The following is a 17,211-nucleotide window of genomic DNA, read 5'->3' as shown; positions in this document are numbered from 1 at the left end:
TTACTTTTGACTCTCATCTCACATTTAACCTACATATCGACAATATCGTAACAGCTTCAAGCCTCATGCTCGGTTTCATAATGAGATAGAGTCGTTCGTTTTGCACTTATCCATTACCCTTTATTACGCTTATGTGTTCAGCAACTTGAATTTCGCTTCCATTGTATGGAACCCTCAATATAACACTTATATAGACCGAATTGAGAGGGTTCAGATGAGATTTCTTCGTTTTCTAGGTTCGAAGTGTGGTCTACGGTTGAATAGAGGAGATCCAGAAAATTATGTAATAAGGTTGAAACACTTTAATATGATTATTTTGCAGAATCGCAGAATTATGAGTGACGTACTCTTCGTAAATAAGCCATTGATTAATCAATTGGAATCATTGTCACTCTATCGCGAATCAACTTTCATGCTCCTTCGAGGAGATTCAGACAGCTGGAAACCTTCGTCTTGCCTAAGGCATACTAACAGCTCCAGGAATTCCTCTATTTATTTATTTATTTAGCTTATGGCGTATACAAACATCCACAGAAGTTAACTGCACAAGCACAAGAAAATATAAAAATATTGTAAGAAAAAATATACAGTGTACAGACAAAATTATGTGTAGCATCACAGCTCGATATCTAGTTGGTTAAGCCATTGAATGGACCGCGCTGTTGCATGCAGAAAGTCAGAAGTTGTGCCAGAAAATCTCCTAGTCGGACATTCATAGGCAATGTGATGCATTGTTTGAGAAGCAGCACCGCAATCGCATTCCGGACTCATTCTCATCCCCCATTTGAACAAGGCCGATCCACTTCTTCCATGGCCAGTCCGGATCCTGTTTAATCGAACCCAAATTTTACGGGGCAGATTGAAACCCTGTGGTGGATTTTTTGGATCTAGTAAGGGGTGCCAGGCTGGATCAGCTCTGCTCTGCCAGCTTGCTATCCACTCTTCATATCCGTTAAAGTTGTTGGTTACAAGCTGTTGGGCTGTTTTTACAGTTGGATTTCTTGATTTTAGTCGGTTGAATCTTATGATGTCTTGATGGATCGATAGGTCTAGGTTTTCGCTGACCTTTTTAAACTCACGAACCAATATCTGCTGTCTACGGATTTTCGGTGGTTCGATATGACACAATACGGGTAGCCATTCGATAGGTGTGGACTTAATAGATCCCGAAATAATTCTCATTGTTTGATTGAGAACGGAATCCACTTTACTAACGTAAGGGCTGTTTAGCCAAACCGATGCGCAATATTCGGCCGTAGAAAAGACCAGGCTGAGTGCGGACGTGCGTAGTGTGGAGGCATCAGCTCCCCAGGTCGACCCCGCCAGTTTGTATAGAATATTGTTGCGAGTTCTCAACTTCGCTGCCAAGTTTGTTAAATGTTTGTTGAAAGAAAGGGTGCGATCCAATGTAATACCTAGGTACTTGGGATAGTGGTTGTGGCGTAAAATACTATTGTTGAAAGTGACATTTAGATTGTTCGATGCCATTCTATTGTTAAGGTGAAAACAGCATGTCTCCGTTTTTGAAATGCTTGGTGTGAGTCGCCATCTCTTAAAGTAACCAGATAGTATATTCAGGTCATCGGATAGGGTTGTTTCCAGGTCTCCCATATTGACATGTTGCTTTGCGAGAGCCAAGTCATCAGCATACATGAATTTACGGCTTGATGTTAGTGGCAAGTCAGCTGTATACAAGTTAAAAAGGAGTGGCGCCAGCACAGATCCCTGTGGAAGACCATTATTAAGCAGTTTTGGTCTGCTTAGCGTAGCTCCGATGGATACTTGAAGAATTCTGTTGGAAAGCATCTTATTCACTAGTGACGTTAGCTTGTTGCACCTTGTAGCCTTTAAAAACTTATACATGAGCCCCTCTCTCCAGACCGTATCGTAAGCAACCGTGAGATCTATAAAGGCCACTCCCGTTTTGCTGCGTTCTTCGAAGCCTCTTTCAATAAATGTTGTTAGCGCAAGTACTTGATCTTCGCAATTGCGGCCAGGTCGAAAACCTGCTTGTTCTACGGGTAGGATCTCCAAAATTAGTGGGTTTATTCGGTTCTAAATTAGACGCTCCAGGAGTTTATAAGTGACACTCAGCAGAGAAATCGGTCTATAACTTTCTGGTAAATCGGCAGGTTTACCAGGTTTAAGAATGGCAATGATTTTCGTTCTTTTGAATTCGCTTGGCAATTTTTCGGATTGAAGGACATTTGTAAAGAACTGCTTGGTCGTTGTAACAGTTTTAAGGATCTAGTGGATGTAATTGGTCATAGCCACGAATATGTCAAAAGATGTTTGGGTAACCACTTCACAGGTATCTCTACTTAATTAATTTTTTTTTTTCGCTGAATCATTTTTTTCCCTTTATTGAGGAAAGATCACAAGTAGTTATGAAGGATATAAATTGTTTAATTGAATATCAAAATTTTGTTCTTTTTTTTGTTTCTATGTAAGTATTTGCACTCCTGTAAATCAATGTTAATTAGTGGGCATTGTTTTTAGGTATTAATTTACCTGTATATGTTCTTGTTATGAATAAATAAATAAATAAATAAATAGATAAATAAATAAATGAATAAATAAATAAATAAATAAATAAATAAATAAATAAATAAACATTCATGATTCATGATTCGTTATTCTTGATTCATACTTTCTTCCTATTAGAGTTTTTTTCTTTTCTTTTTCTGTTCTCTAAGTGGTGGTGTGCCCGTACCGAAACAAACTATAAGTCTTTTCTTGATACCGCATACTTCGTGATTCAAAGTTGCATTCTTTTAATTGTTCAATTGTGTTAATCCTTGTTGTTAATCCTCCTGTTTTACGCAGACTTCTGTCGCCTGGTTCTCTGGTGAACCAAGACCAATCGACAGGAGTCTCGAAGTTTTTCTACTGGTAATGCTTGGCGTGTACACCCAAGGTTGCCACAGAAAGACCACAGTAACCTATCCCATTCTACCTCTGTTGTGTTCCGTTTAGCTTTCCCGTTTACCGCAGACTTCTGTCGCCTGGCTATCTGGTGTCGGAAACCAATCGGCAGAGGTCTCGAAGTTTTTCTGCTGTAATGCTTGGCGTGTACACCCAAGGTTGCCACGGATAGACCACGATAAACTACCCCGTTATCCTGTAAATTGTTGCATTGTGTTTCACCTGCATCAACCCCGTCCCGTTTATTGACTAGTTTCAATTCTGATTGGCCTGTACACTGAAAATCACTGAAAGTGCTCGGGATCAAACCCATTGCTAAATTGACCGATTCCACAGACCTGGATCTTTCTGAGACACCCGGTTACTGTGAATTTTGTATAAACCCCGTACAGTCTTTATTGTCTCAGAAGGAATCAAAGTGACCGCTATTCATTATTTTCTTTCTTTAATGCCTGATAGTTTGATGAATATAATTAATTTGAATATTCTTCAATTCATTCATTTCACTGTGGTGAGTTTGAATTTCTGATCACCGTGACAACCTGATTATTGCATATCTGTTTTCCTCATTTTTCAACTTGGTCATCAGCTGTATATATTTCTTGACTTTGAAAGAACTGTATGGTTCACTGTAATTTAGATTATTGTAATAACATTCGGTTTTAAAGTACTTGTTATCGCTACCACCTTAGATAACCCCTTGCTAACTAGTCTTCGACTAGTAGGTACCTGGGTGGGTTTGCTATTTCTCCCTATTGAAAGAATAGCTGGCGCTCGAGATTAAACCCTTCTACGAACCAAACCCGTTACAGATCCCGAATTTACGTACCTCATTCATAAACACCCTGTATTTTCTCGATAGGCCGTCTGTTCCGATATTCCTGAACAGTACTGTCAGTGTTTCAGAGACGCTGCCTATTGGCCCAGTCGTTCGAGTTCTATTGTTATTCGATTGCTGGCCAGTAAAACCAGCAATATCGGAACAGGCCCTTCATTGAGTCGAATAGGGACGTCTTTTCATTTTCTAGTTTAAAATAATTTCTTGTCCTAATTTCAATTCCTTCCACCCGCTTTGTATATTCAGTAATTATTAACGATTTAATTTTCTCCATTTCTTGAAAGGAGTATGATGGAGAATTCGTGTTTGTTAGGTCATTCATGCAGTTCATGTAAAAATTTTTATGATGTTTAACATGTTACTCTGTTTCTTGAGCATACTCAACCTTCAGCACAGAAATGATCTAAATTTTGGTTTATACACCACCATTCGAAGGCACTTTTGTAACATTTTTTGGTATTTCTCCAATCCGACCAGTTCTGAGCTAGCATCTCGAGTCTTTCCTTATTCTCGTGGCCTGTCTGGTTTATTATCGTTAAAGAGGGAAACGGTCCTTCTCCATGCGGTGTGATTTTGTGCAGTTTCTTCCCAATTGTTTTTAATATTTAGAGCTTTTAAGTCCGAGTGTAGCACATCCTTGTAGCGCTTCAGCTGTCCTCCCTGCTCACGTCGGCCGCTCTCCAACTCTCCATATAGGACGCATTTTGGTAAGCGGTTTTCGGTCATCGGAGCAACGTGACCTGCCCATCTGAGGCGGCACTGACCGATTATAACAGATATGCTTTTACACTTGGCTCTTTGAAGGATCTCAGCGTTGGATATCTTATGAAACCATTTAACATGCATGATTTGTCGGAACTGTCTTTGTTGGAGGCGATTCAGAGCTCTAACATGTCGTCCGTACGGAAACTAAGTCTCACAGCTGTAGGTTAATGATGGAATTACAATTGCTCTGTATATCGCAACTTTTGTGGAAATAGATAGGTCACGGTTATCGAATACCCTAGATCTGAGCCTCCAAAAGGATGAAGTAGCATTTTTGATGCGATGCTGGATCTCTTCGTCTATATTACCGTTGCAGTTTACGATGCTACTGTGTAGGACACAGACATATATTATGTAAAATACAAACCGAGGGTTTTTTTTCAATTGTCTATGAAGTGAGTTAAGCTACTTTTTACTTATATCTTTATTTCAATACGAACAAAAATAAAGGGTTGGGATAAAATTAATAGGAAATATGAATGAACATATTTGAAAATATATAGAAGATATAGAAACTAATGCAACTATTTTATTCTACAGGAAAAAAAACATAAAACTACTGAACAAAATTGAAAAAATCATAAAAACGACCATTACAAAATGAATGGAATATTTTTTTATTTAATTTTAATGAAATAAAAAATCGCTTCTATTTTGGCCATAGGTTGCCCGTGATCACTTATTACACTCAATTGAAAAAGTAATATTTTTGTAGCTATCAGCTAAGGCACAAACTGCATCATCTTTTGATGACCATCTAGTATCGCAGATTCTCCTGATATGATTAGCTTTGTCAGTCAAGCTGTTTTGCAAAATATTCCATCGTCTTGTTGAGGCAGAGAAATAAACACATAAATTCTAAACGAAACAGAAATAATGTATGGCACCTCGACATGATTCGGCTGCTGAGTTCCCCACTAAATTGAGTGAGTGGCTGGCATAAGGTATGTAATACGCTGTTTGACCGAATTAAGATAAGTACCTATTCAATGCAGGACAAAAAATTCCCTTCCTATTAGAATTTTCTCCTTCCCTGTGGCTCGAAAAGCGATTCCCAAAGAAGACAATAGTTTCACAGTATCCACAATCTTTTTTAGAATTTCACGCCAATAATTTTTCTCTGCATCTAACTGTTTCATCAATTCTGTATCAATGCGTCCAACAGTCATGCATCATCTTCTGAATGAACACATTGCAGATATGTGTTCATTTTGAACATATTTCTCAAGTCACTGAAACTAGTTCCCAGTTTTGTGGTTTTTGAAAATAGTTTGCAAATATAACAGTAAACAGCATTCGTTGTCTCTGAAAATATCAGCCATTCTCGTCTTTCTTTCGAACCATTGATTTTCACTGTGTAAAAATCTGCTTCTTGTAACTGCCTTCGATAAATCCTGTTTCTCTCAGTATTTGTCAGTTTTTATTTTCGAAATATCCCCGATATTACAGGGTTTATATGAATTTCAATCATTTTATCAGTGTTTTCTACCGGCCATGAAGCTATGTCATGAGAAATGGTTGTATTATTTGGTTCATTAATTGATGGTACACTCACTTTATAGACAACAGTAGTCGTGCTGGGGGTGTCACGTACGGAATTTTCATTTTCTCCTTCAACTGCGTTTTAGTACTCCCTGGGCTCAAATTTTAATTTCCCTGTTTTGAAACAGAGCAGCCACTAAAAAAGAAGATAAGAAATTCTTTTGTTTTGCACATTGCTTCCCTCGTTGTCTCCGTTTTCTTCGCTTTTCAGCACTCAAAAATGTTAAAAAATATGGGAAAAAGTTCGCATGAATTTGTAAACCGAAGCACAATCTTTCTTTTGAGCGTTCACCCCGATAGTTGGCGAAGCGAATTCCATAGGCCTGCAATTAGGGACTACACTTTTGTCAGAATTAAAAACAAGCCCTATTTCTTCAGGGAATAGATATCATAAAATATGAGGGAGAAAGTTGGGCTTGAAATTGTAATGCAAATGATTGGTAAAAATTGCCAGATGTAGGATTGGAACAGCGTCGTCAAAACGAATAAGAAAACAAGATAAGGTCGGGTGTGGTGCAATTTTTGATGTTTGCAATAAAATTACGATAAACAATTTTTTTCTCATGAAAACGGGAATTTTTCGGAGAGCTGGGGGGCCCCTATAGTTGGAGGCCCCAAACGGATAAGAGAGCACGGTCGGGTGGAGTGCAATTCTTATGATCTGTAATGAAATTCTGACAACTTTTTTTTTTGGTCCGACGGAATCAGATATTTTTCGTAGAGCCGGGGGGCCCCTTTTGAGTTGGGGGCCCTAAGCGCTCAGTGCGCTTCTGTGATAATCCGCCACTGAGTTCTCCATTTTGTGCTTTTCATCCGTTATTATAGACTTTCCGGCTCAATATTGCCCAGAACTTTTCAATAGGAGAGCCTGAGGTAGGTTAGGGGGATTGTCTACTTTCGTTTGAAGTTGTTGACTGCATACCAGTTCTTAGTGATTCTTGCATGTTGACATGAAGTAAGATATGGTCAGAACATTAATTCGTCATCTGCATGATATGTGTTCAAAAACTGAAGCACTTTAAAAAGACACCTCTGGGTATAAAGCTCAGCATTTAAGGCTTCGCCCCTAATGATGCCAAGGTAGAGCTGCGAGATGAAACCATCCTCAGAAATTGCACACCATGCCAAAAGTTTGTCCCCAAATTTTTTTTTTGCTTTTAAATCTCACATCATATGGAAAATTTTCGCAATCGTCTGATTGGAAATCATCATTTTCCTTAATCTCGGAGTTGGACAAAGTGAAATATTTTTCATCGGCCATCAATCATTTTGTTGACGAAATGCACTCGCCTCAACGAGCGGCGACATCTCGGAATTCTCTCTAACTGAGCCTCTGTGTATTTCGGAGCCTTCCTCCTTTTACAGTCGACGATATTCTTATTTGATAGGGTCCTAAGTACCGTAATCTTTCCAACACTCTATCTCCTGGCCAGTTTTGGATGGGAGATCCAACTTTGTGTTTAGCTGCTTCAATCCGTTTTCCTTCTCTCAAATGGTTCGAAACCCCATCCGAAAGAGTTTAGGCATGTTTACACATGGTATCCCTTCTTCATATCCTTTGATTGCGCGATAAATTCTCGATTTGCTTATGTTTTGATTACGATAAATATCGATAATGTTTCGTTTCGGCTTCAGCCCAACACGCAGTAATATCACAAGCTCACGGCAAGCGCACGACTCATATTAGTCTAAGAGCCGGTGGGAGATCGACCTTCACCGATCTGATAACTCGATGAGACATATTTTCTATCGAATATAAATAACAAGCGAATATGCCTATGATAACTTGCATATCGAAAAGTGTTCATAGCTATTTTTAATTTAATTTATTTTAATGAATTTTTTTCATCACCTTCACTCTTTTGATAACCGAATGAGTTTTTCTCAATTGATAGTTTTTAACACACAGAATATGCCTAGGTAGGCTTGTCTACTTATTTCTGTTCATGGCTACCTGGCAAGTGGATGTGAACAGGTGAGTCAATATAGGTAACTACACTGATCTGATAACCAATCGAAATTGATGTCATAGGTAGGATATTTTAATTACAAAACTAATCATATAGGCTTGCCTGCAAAAAATCGTTCATAAAATATTCTTACCAAGCTACAAAGTTTCAGAATTTTAGCTATTTGATAGGTGCGAGAGAGAAAGTAGAGCGTCCGAGGTCCGTGTGATGGAACAGGACACAACATAATAGTTGCTAGCAGTATTGCAAGCTTGGTGAAAAAGGAAAAGCGGTAGACATGACAAACAAGAAGCAGTAGATATGTTAATTCAACGGTAGCACAGCGAGCGAGTAATAAAAGGGGGTGGGTTGATTTTGATTTCCTATAAAGAGCTAAACTAAGCTAACAAACAATTTTTTAAGGTGAGCACCCAATCCGAATAAATACACAGAATAATAAGTTTGCTAATGCTAATTACCTATGCACATTGTGATAAGAAGAATTTTTTTGCACCTCGACCTGTGTATGAGTTCTTTTCGGCATTCCATTTTGGTCTATTTATTTAATTATCAATTAATCAACAGAAACCGATGAGCGAGCATGCGCACTCGGATAGACTCAACGGTCAAGTGGCGTGTAGCTACTATGTTGTGTCCTGTTCCATCGCACGGACCTCGGACGCTCTACTTTCTCTCTCGCACCTATCAAATAGCTAAAATTCTTAGACTTTTTAGCTTGGAAATAATATTTTATGAACGATTTTTTTGTAATTAAAATATCTTACCCAAGACAGCAATTTCGATTGGTTATCAGATCAGTGTAGTTACCTATATTGACTCACCTGTTCACATCCACCTGCCAGGTAGCCATGAACAGAAATAAGTAGACAAGCCTACCTAGGCATATTCTGTGTGTTAAGAACTATCAATTGAGAAAAACTCAATCAAATATCAAAAGAGTGAAGGTGATGAAAAAAAATTGATTAAAATTAATTAAATTAAAAATTGCTTTGAATACTTTTCGATAGACAAGTTATGATAGGCATATCGAGTTATCAGATCGGTGAAGGTTGATCTCCTACGGTCTCCTCTACTATATATTGAAAATGCTCTAGAGGACGAACGAATGATCATAAACTCATCAAATTTGGTACGTGAAAGGACTACACTAATCCCCATTCAGCAGATGTAACGGTTTATCGGTTTCCAGAACCGGAATTTATTTTTTTATATTATCGTAAATCATATAAAAAATCACCCTGTAGATGGAAAAGTTTCTGAACCTGTTATGGCAATTCAAACTACACTAAATACATTCTAAATATGATTCATGAAATCTCGTGGCACATATACTGATTTAGAGAAAAAGAATATTGAAAATGCGTACTCGGAGATAAATTTATTGGACGGCTTGATTTTCATGGAAAAACCATACCGTGATGTATCAAAAAGTGGACACAGAAAAATATTATCAGTTTAGATCCACTCGATGGGCAACTACTGCAGTATTCAGAGATGGACTACCATTTCAGATTGGGTTTTTCCATAGTGAATTTTTTTTTGAGCGGCTCAAGTTTTATGAAAAAACTATACCTAAGTGTATAAGAAGTTGAATATTATAAGGTTATATTCAATTATTTCATTTTCCAGGCATTAGTCTTTTATTTCATTCATTTTCCAAATCTTCACTATCACAATTTCTAAGATGTCTAAAACTCTGGTGTATTAACTGATTCGATTTTGTTTTTACTTTCGTGGGGATATGGGATCAGTTTCGTTTTTTCCACTGTAGGTAGCGGTGTTTAGAATTTGACCGAGCATTGTCATTTGATATTTGAAAATAATTTCCTACGACGTACGAATATGTTGTATTTATAAACGATTATTGGTGTGTGAAAATGTATTAGTTTCGAGAAAGGGGTTTAGAACATTCATTTATCCAACATGTCGTTCAGTTTTTTGCATGGACAATCAAAAACTACAGCTAAGAATTCGGTGTTGTTAGAATTTGGAGCAGAACCAAATCAGATGAACGAACATTCGGGACCGATATAGCTGAGTTTTATGGAAACTTCAGCAATATTTCAAAGAAACTGTATTGGAAATACGTAATGTCAATTGTGAGCATGTATTGAGAATCAGAAATACATAAATCTATTCGGTTACTTCAAATATTCTTCCTGAGTAGATATGGTGAAAATTTCCTTTCCGTCAACTGAATATATTGGATATTTGACCAATTAACTGTGTTTTATTGAAATTATATTGAAATACCCCCTTCACGAATTCAAGTTGTCAAGCGGAAATTATCTTGAAAAAGAACAGTAAATCCTCATTCGAACCCTTATTCGATAATGTTGAAATATTGACAGATTTGTTTTTACAACGAAAATTGAACTGTAAAGCACAAATATTCCTTAACAGCTGAAAAAGTGCACCAGTTCAAGTTCATATTTTGAACTCGTTGAACGTTGATGGACATTCGATATCAACGCAAAACAAAATAAAACGAGAGAGTATCATTGGACTTCCTTTGGTAGAACAAGGATAGAACGAAGCAAATGACCTGGTGGCGCCGCCACGAAACTGATCCCATGGCCCCGATTTTCTGTAATGTTGATGCTTGCAAAAAGTGACAAGTGCACACACCAGTATTTTAGACATCTTAACAATTTCCAATAGATTTCATTGAATATTGGTTATTGATTCTATGTTTCTGTATTGAAATAAAACAATTTTGTCTATGACTGTTTTCTAATCGGTTGACATTACGTTTTCGTGAGATAACAATAGATTTCAAATGCTACTCAACAATGATGTACCAATATTCAATATGCCGAAGAGTATCGTGCTAGATTTTCGAATAGAAGGATTCCCAACCACCAGACCTTCTCATCAGTTTTTGTGTATCTCAGGGACCATGGAAAATTTCTAAATTCGAAACCACTGCTAGAGGGTATTGTAAATAATAATGAAAACATTGTGGAAATTGTCGAGAACGATTCAAAAGTATCATTACTCGCAAGGTAGCACAAAGAACAGGGGTTTCTCAAAAAACAGTGTGCACTACTTTAAAACAGGAAAATTACCATCCATACCATTTAACTGAAGTTTAACGTTTGGAAGCTCCTGATCATGAATCGAGACTGCGGTTTTTAAATTAGCTGGTCAATAGTAGAAGAAAAATATCACGCATTATTTTTACTGATGAAGCACAGTTCACCAGAGATGGTGTTATTAATATGAGAAATCCCAATGCAAAAACTCAAAGAAATTCACACTATATATTTTCTATAAATATGTGGTGTCTTGAGGATAAGGAATTGATTAGACCACATTTTTTCGACAGTACGTTGAATTCACAAATTTATTTAGATTTTTTAAATCATCGTTCACCTGAATTATTAGGAAATCACAACCAACTTAGGATTTATTTCCAACACGACGGGGCTACACCTCACTGTCAGTATCTCGAACCACCAAGACACTTTTATGTACAAGAACCAAAATTTGATATTCTGGTCAGAAATGAATTGAGAAATGTACCGGATTGACGTCGGTTTCCGGGACATTCTGTATATATATATATTTCATCTAAGAAATTTTGTTCGCATATCTCATTTGGTTTCAAATTGGGCAAATATTGATCTCGTCCCCACGAACAAAGACATATTCATCTTATTGAAAAAAGTACTGTATGCCAAAAAAACTTTCCCTGATAAAAAAAACAGCTGAAACGAAATCTCTTCCAGTTGGATTTTGATTGTCTACAAAGAGGCAGAGAGAGTTGAATCATTTCAAATTCGAATCAGCATTTTCCACAAAAAAATTTTAAATTAACCATTTTATGGACAAACAGCTCACTATTTTTCCTAGGTCATGTGATTACTGAAAGAAATTGGTCAAAATTTCAGCATTTATCTTCCTAGATATTATACTCGATTATTAATAAATGTTGCGTAATATTGAACCGTTATGGTTTGACCATATATCAGATAATAGGTCATTTAAGTATCTATCGGTAATCATCTGAGACGAGACATGAGAGTCATCTTTATGATTCATGATATTCACTGCGATTCATTCAGGGATTTTTGATATAAGAATTCTGAACCCAAAATGAACTCGATATTGGTTCGGATTGATTGATGAAGAATTCAAGTTTGAAATAAATTATGTTCATCTGTTCGTTAACTTTCATCTTCCGACCTAAAAGAGCTACGGAATCCAAATCTGGTGTTTTCACCAGTTTGAAGTCGAATAGCCAAGTTCGCGTGATTTTAAGCTACGGTTTCAGCTACGGTTTCCTCGGACAGCCCGTCGACCGTAGCGTCCACGCCGCCAACCGCTGCGTTTCGACGATTTTATCTAACCAATGTATTACTATAGAACCGTTTTTATAGCAAACGCGTAGCTGGACGATGCCTGGACGTTCAACTGGCAGGTCGCGATTCAGCCGTCCATATCTGTCGAGGTTAGATTAGAGCGGCGTCGCGCAGTTGAGCGGCTACTGCTACGGTTAAATAATATAAAGAAAAATAAGAAAATGAGTGAAAAATTCTCATCGCAGGATGATGAAGTCTTGTTAGACTTGGTAAGATAATATCCACCCTTATATAATCTGGTACGCCGAAGCTATAAAGCTTTGATGGTCAAAAATAATATTTGGAGACTCTGAATTGGTCCCTGAATTTTATTTCATGTCCAAAAGGTCTCCCGTACACAGTAATATTTGAGGCACCTTCTGTATGACGTCTCAAAAATTATTCATTATTCATTATTCGAATCTTTGAGGGTTGTCATCGCTAGTTACTCTTCTACTTCTTCCAGCAATAAATTTATCTGGTTCCATTTTCAAATATTTCTCGTTTCGTGTTATTTTCACTAATAAAATCAACCGCTCCGGACACAAATGTAGCCGACGAACTAATTCCTACTTAATTCTAGCAAACCACTTCAGGCGGAAATCGCTATCCTCGACGGTTGACGGTCTGGATGCGACGCGATGGTCGTCGCATCATTTTTCAACTCGATCAGATCTCAGAAATATTGTTTTTTTTTTCTAGAAGCCACGCAGCGTCAATACTGGTGAGGGCTATAGTTATGGATTGAACGCGCAAATGCTCCATTCTTAGCAGCAAAACTTGATTTTTAGTGAATACTGAATGAATTTTGAAGAGAGAAAAGCTATATCGAAATATCCTCTTTCTCGTCAGCTCTCTAGGAAATAGTGATGAAAGTCCAGTTGCTAGGCTCATGCGCTATTTTGATATCCGACGATATTTTCGTATTGGTATAAATACGAAATTCCCAATCATTCAAAATCAGGGCAGAATTGACTTTCAAAACAGTCCATATAACATTCTATTTTTGTTCACTCAACATTTCAACTCATAAAAGTATCAAAATATTTCCGAATATTCTCGAAAAACATGGGAAACAAATATTATTTGCCAATTCGTAGAAACCCATTGAGAAGATTTAATATAGGAAAGGGAGAAAAAGTGGAATCCGTAACACCGTAACACCTGCGTTATAAGGAATACCTCACTGAAATGCAATTATACTCGGTTTACATACCTTTCAAAATAAAATTAAATATGGAGGGATCTGGGTGATTCATATTGTTTCCTGTAAACCGATTTGTTATCTGAAAATTACTGGATGGCGTTTCACCAAAAATGAGGAAGTAGAGAATTTGATGAAACCTCATTATAATCAATAACCTCGACAAGTGTCGAATTTTAGGACACTGTCTCAATAAGGATCGTTTACCTTAGAATGATCCAAAGATTAGTGAATATTACTCATTCAAAAATTAATTCTACTGAATAATTAAACATAATAAAACAGATCGCGGTGAATAATGATTATAATTCGGAATTAGTAGACACGATCCTTGCGGAAAAGTTATTCAAAACAGCAATAAAAGAAGTTTACCCTTTTCAAACAGAAACTAATCACAAATATATGATATCTTATTTAGGAAAGGTTCTACGAAAATATAACTTTTTGAATTCGGAAGCTTCAGAACGGAAAATACTCTAGGTAAATACATAAAAAATCATAAAGATACAACGAAAAAAGGTGTGAATGTGGAGTTTGTAAACTTACTTGTAGTGATTGTTCATCTTTTATATAGGTCAAAGTGTTAGAAAATTTCAGAAAAAAATATCAGCACACAAAAATTGTTTCATAACAGGCACGTTTTCTGAGCATCTCTTGTATGTAAAGCACAATTTCAACGGGGACTTCGAAATTTCACATATAGAAAGTTTGGATTTACTCAACGAACAGATCGACCTCAATAACTCCCCATTAATTTATTTTGAATATTTGTGTTCAACTAGTACTATAATTGTCAGTTTGAGCGCTAAGATGAAAAAAAACAAAATATATAAAATTTGAATGTTGAAAAAATAGAAAAAATAAAAAATTCTGGGAAATCTACAGGTAGGTGATAGTTTTCGATAACATCAAGGAATGAAGATTTTATTATGAACCAATTAAAAGTTAATTAATTTTCTATATTATTTTACGACCTATCCTCCGATTGCTACCTACCTGTTAAATGCTCTAACGTTTCCGTTGATTACCATTATTAGCTCTAGTCTGATTTGTTCCTGTCCCAAATTGTTCCGAATGTTTCGAAAACTATCATCACCCCCTCCAGTTTCTTACGAGTAGAGTCAAATGCTTGTTTATACATTTTTGTTTCACCAGAAGATGCTATTTTGATAGCGAAATAAGTTTCGTGATTCAAAAACTTGTTGAGAAAACTGTAGAATCTATTTCAAGTTTGATTCTTTTTCTTTTTCCTCAAAATTTTTTCTGCAGGTAAATTGACCTATAGAGTCATTCGGGGCAACAGTGCGCACTTATGCCTTTCAAGCCCTACCCTGTTTCAAATGTTGAAGCTAGGAAAATTAAAACATATTAATAAGATAGAGAATTTTCTAATCTATAAAAAAACATCAAAAAGCAAACAAACCAATAGGTTTTTTTTCCGCAAAAAAAATTTTATAGTGAAAGTCGGAGTGCGTTCACATGTCCCGTATTGCGGGTAAGTGTGCGCACCCTCACGGGGTAACTGAACGTAATCCTTAGTGAACCACGCAATCAAAACAAATTACAAAATAATGTCATCAAAATGTTACAATATTAGAGAAATGCTGTTTATTGTCAATACAGAAGCGTCTTCTACAAGCACTGCATTATTGTTCGTGCCACCATTCCTGGTGAAGACAACACTTGATACATTCCCCTGTTGGTGGCTCTTCATATTTTTCTGAACAAATAGGACAATATTGATCTAGTCTTAACGAAGAAAATTAACAATTTCATAATTTATTCCCCACTGAACTAATGCCCCTATAATGAATCTATGCGCACACTTTCCCCAGTAAGGCAAAATTTGAATTTACGTTCTTCTAGAGTTGAGCAGCAAGCAGAACCTAAAGTTTTTTATTATATATTCAAAATAATTTGCGCATGATCGAATAAAATATTATTCAACACTGTCGGACTCCAAACTTGGACCTGGCAGAATTTGCAGAGATACTAAAAATTAACAAGAAAACTAGTGAATTTGATTGATTGCAAATAAAAAGTTAACGAAACGTCACACGGCGTACTCCTATGAAAAACTAATTTGGCGATTCTGCGCCCCTGCTTCACCCAAATGAACCCCTCTTTCATACATTGCTTAGTCGAGATATACGCACTGCGCAAACTTACCCTCTGCGCTCAGTTAGCCCGAATGACTTTACTACAGAAAAGTTATGGGCCAATGAAAGGAGTTTGTGCTGTCAGAATATAGGTATCGCTATGTCACATTTCTGATTAGCTGTTCAGGTTTATTTCCACGCATCTTTTCATTGCGAGCCTTTCTGCCTGAAAGACGCAGACAGCGATAGATAGTTAGCATTCGGCGCCAATTCCAGTCAAGCTTTTAGAATCATTTAATGATTCCTTTTGAGAGCTTGTATTGCGGGCTGCCTTTCAGACTCTTCTTCTCTACTTAGCATCGCAGCCTCTTCCTTAAAAAATTAGTTCTGAACTGCACTGCTTGCCTAATAATTTTGTCTTTCTTTCACGAAGGTAAGTTCGTAAGAGATGAGGTATGTTACTATATTATATATTTGTAGCCTTCAAAAACAATATCCCGAAGAAATGGTGCCGAACTCTGAAGTATTCGCCTTTAAAATTACTCAATAAAGTATTTTGGCATCTAAAAAATACGTGTCAGAAGCATGAAAAATATTAGGGCTTAGTCAGTTTTAGGTCGGTAAGATTAATGGTAGTTCAAACCAAAAATGAGGGTTTGAACTTTGGATAACAATTATTTCTTAAGATCAAACATAGTTAATCCATCAAGGATGGTTTAAACTATCGATTAGTTTAAACCTTCGGGACGGTAGGTTCAAACCATCCAAAAGGGATTAAACCCTATATATTCCATGAAACTATTTTCTACCTGCTTCTATGAAGTTTTTTGAAGTTTCTTGTTTGTTTTGATGAAGAAATTGTGTTTAGGTTTGCGTTGCCAGTTAGAGAATTATTGAGTTCACTGTTTGAAAATGAACATGGAATTGGAATATGATAGTGATTCGGATTCAGATATTGAAATCTAGCTCGAGTTGAATGATTTCAATAGGTATCATGATAGACCATATATTATCCGGGATCGAGAAAATCATTGGGATAAATGGGATGATATCGAATTCATTCCATCTCCAAAACCCCACCTCAAGGTGAAATATCAACATTCAATTTCAAATTTTGTCTCACTTGCAATCCATCTTCTGAATTGCTATGTTCAAAAGCAATTCCTCATTTCCACTTCGAAATTTGCCTTTCGTTATATACTAATTATAGATATTTCCAGAAACGAAGCACTTAATGCTATGTATCTACTGAAGGTTGTACCTCACACCTCAATAATATAACAATAATAATGCTGATACAAAGATCACAACGGCACACAATAAATAAATGAACTGATCGCTGCAGTCTGACAGAAGCACTGATCCAAAGATTAACACAGAAAACTAAGAAATGACAACCAAGGAGTCACAATAAGTTCAAATAGCCAAATATTTTGGCAACTGCACATAAGATGTCCAAAACACTGGTGTGTGCACTTGTCACTTTTTGCAAGCATAAACATTTCAGAAAATCGGGGATATGGGA

At 36.7% G+C, this 17,211-nt stretch overlaps 1 protein-coding gene across 1 annotated transcript; it reads right to left on the bottom strand.

The window, feature by feature from the left end:
* Positions 1-615: 615 nt before the first annotated feature.
* LOC123317676 lies at positions 616-1,488 on the bottom strand. Its single transcript, XM_044904283.1, has one exon. The coding sequence runs from the start codon at positions 1,486-1,488 to the stop codon at positions 616-618; it is 873 nt and encodes a 290-aa protein (XP_044760218.1).
* Between the last annotated feature and the right edge of the window lie 15,723 nt (positions 1,489-17,211).

Source organism: Coccinella septempunctata, chromosome 7 (assembly GCF_907165205.1).
Source record: "Coccinella septempunctata chromosome 7, icCocSept1.1, whole genome shotgun sequence".
Lineage (NCBI taxonomy): Eukaryota > Metazoa > Arthropoda > Insecta > Coleoptera > Coccinellidae > Coccinella > Coccinella septempunctata.
Note: the sequence above shows the minus strand (reverse complement) of the source record. Positions and strands in the feature narration are given on the sequence as shown.

Excerpts from the sequence above, each read along its gene's own strand:
- LOC123317676 (XM_044904283.1), bottom strand. The coding sequence starts at position 1,488 with ATGGCATCGAACAATCTAAATGTCACTTTCAACAATAGTATTTTACGC.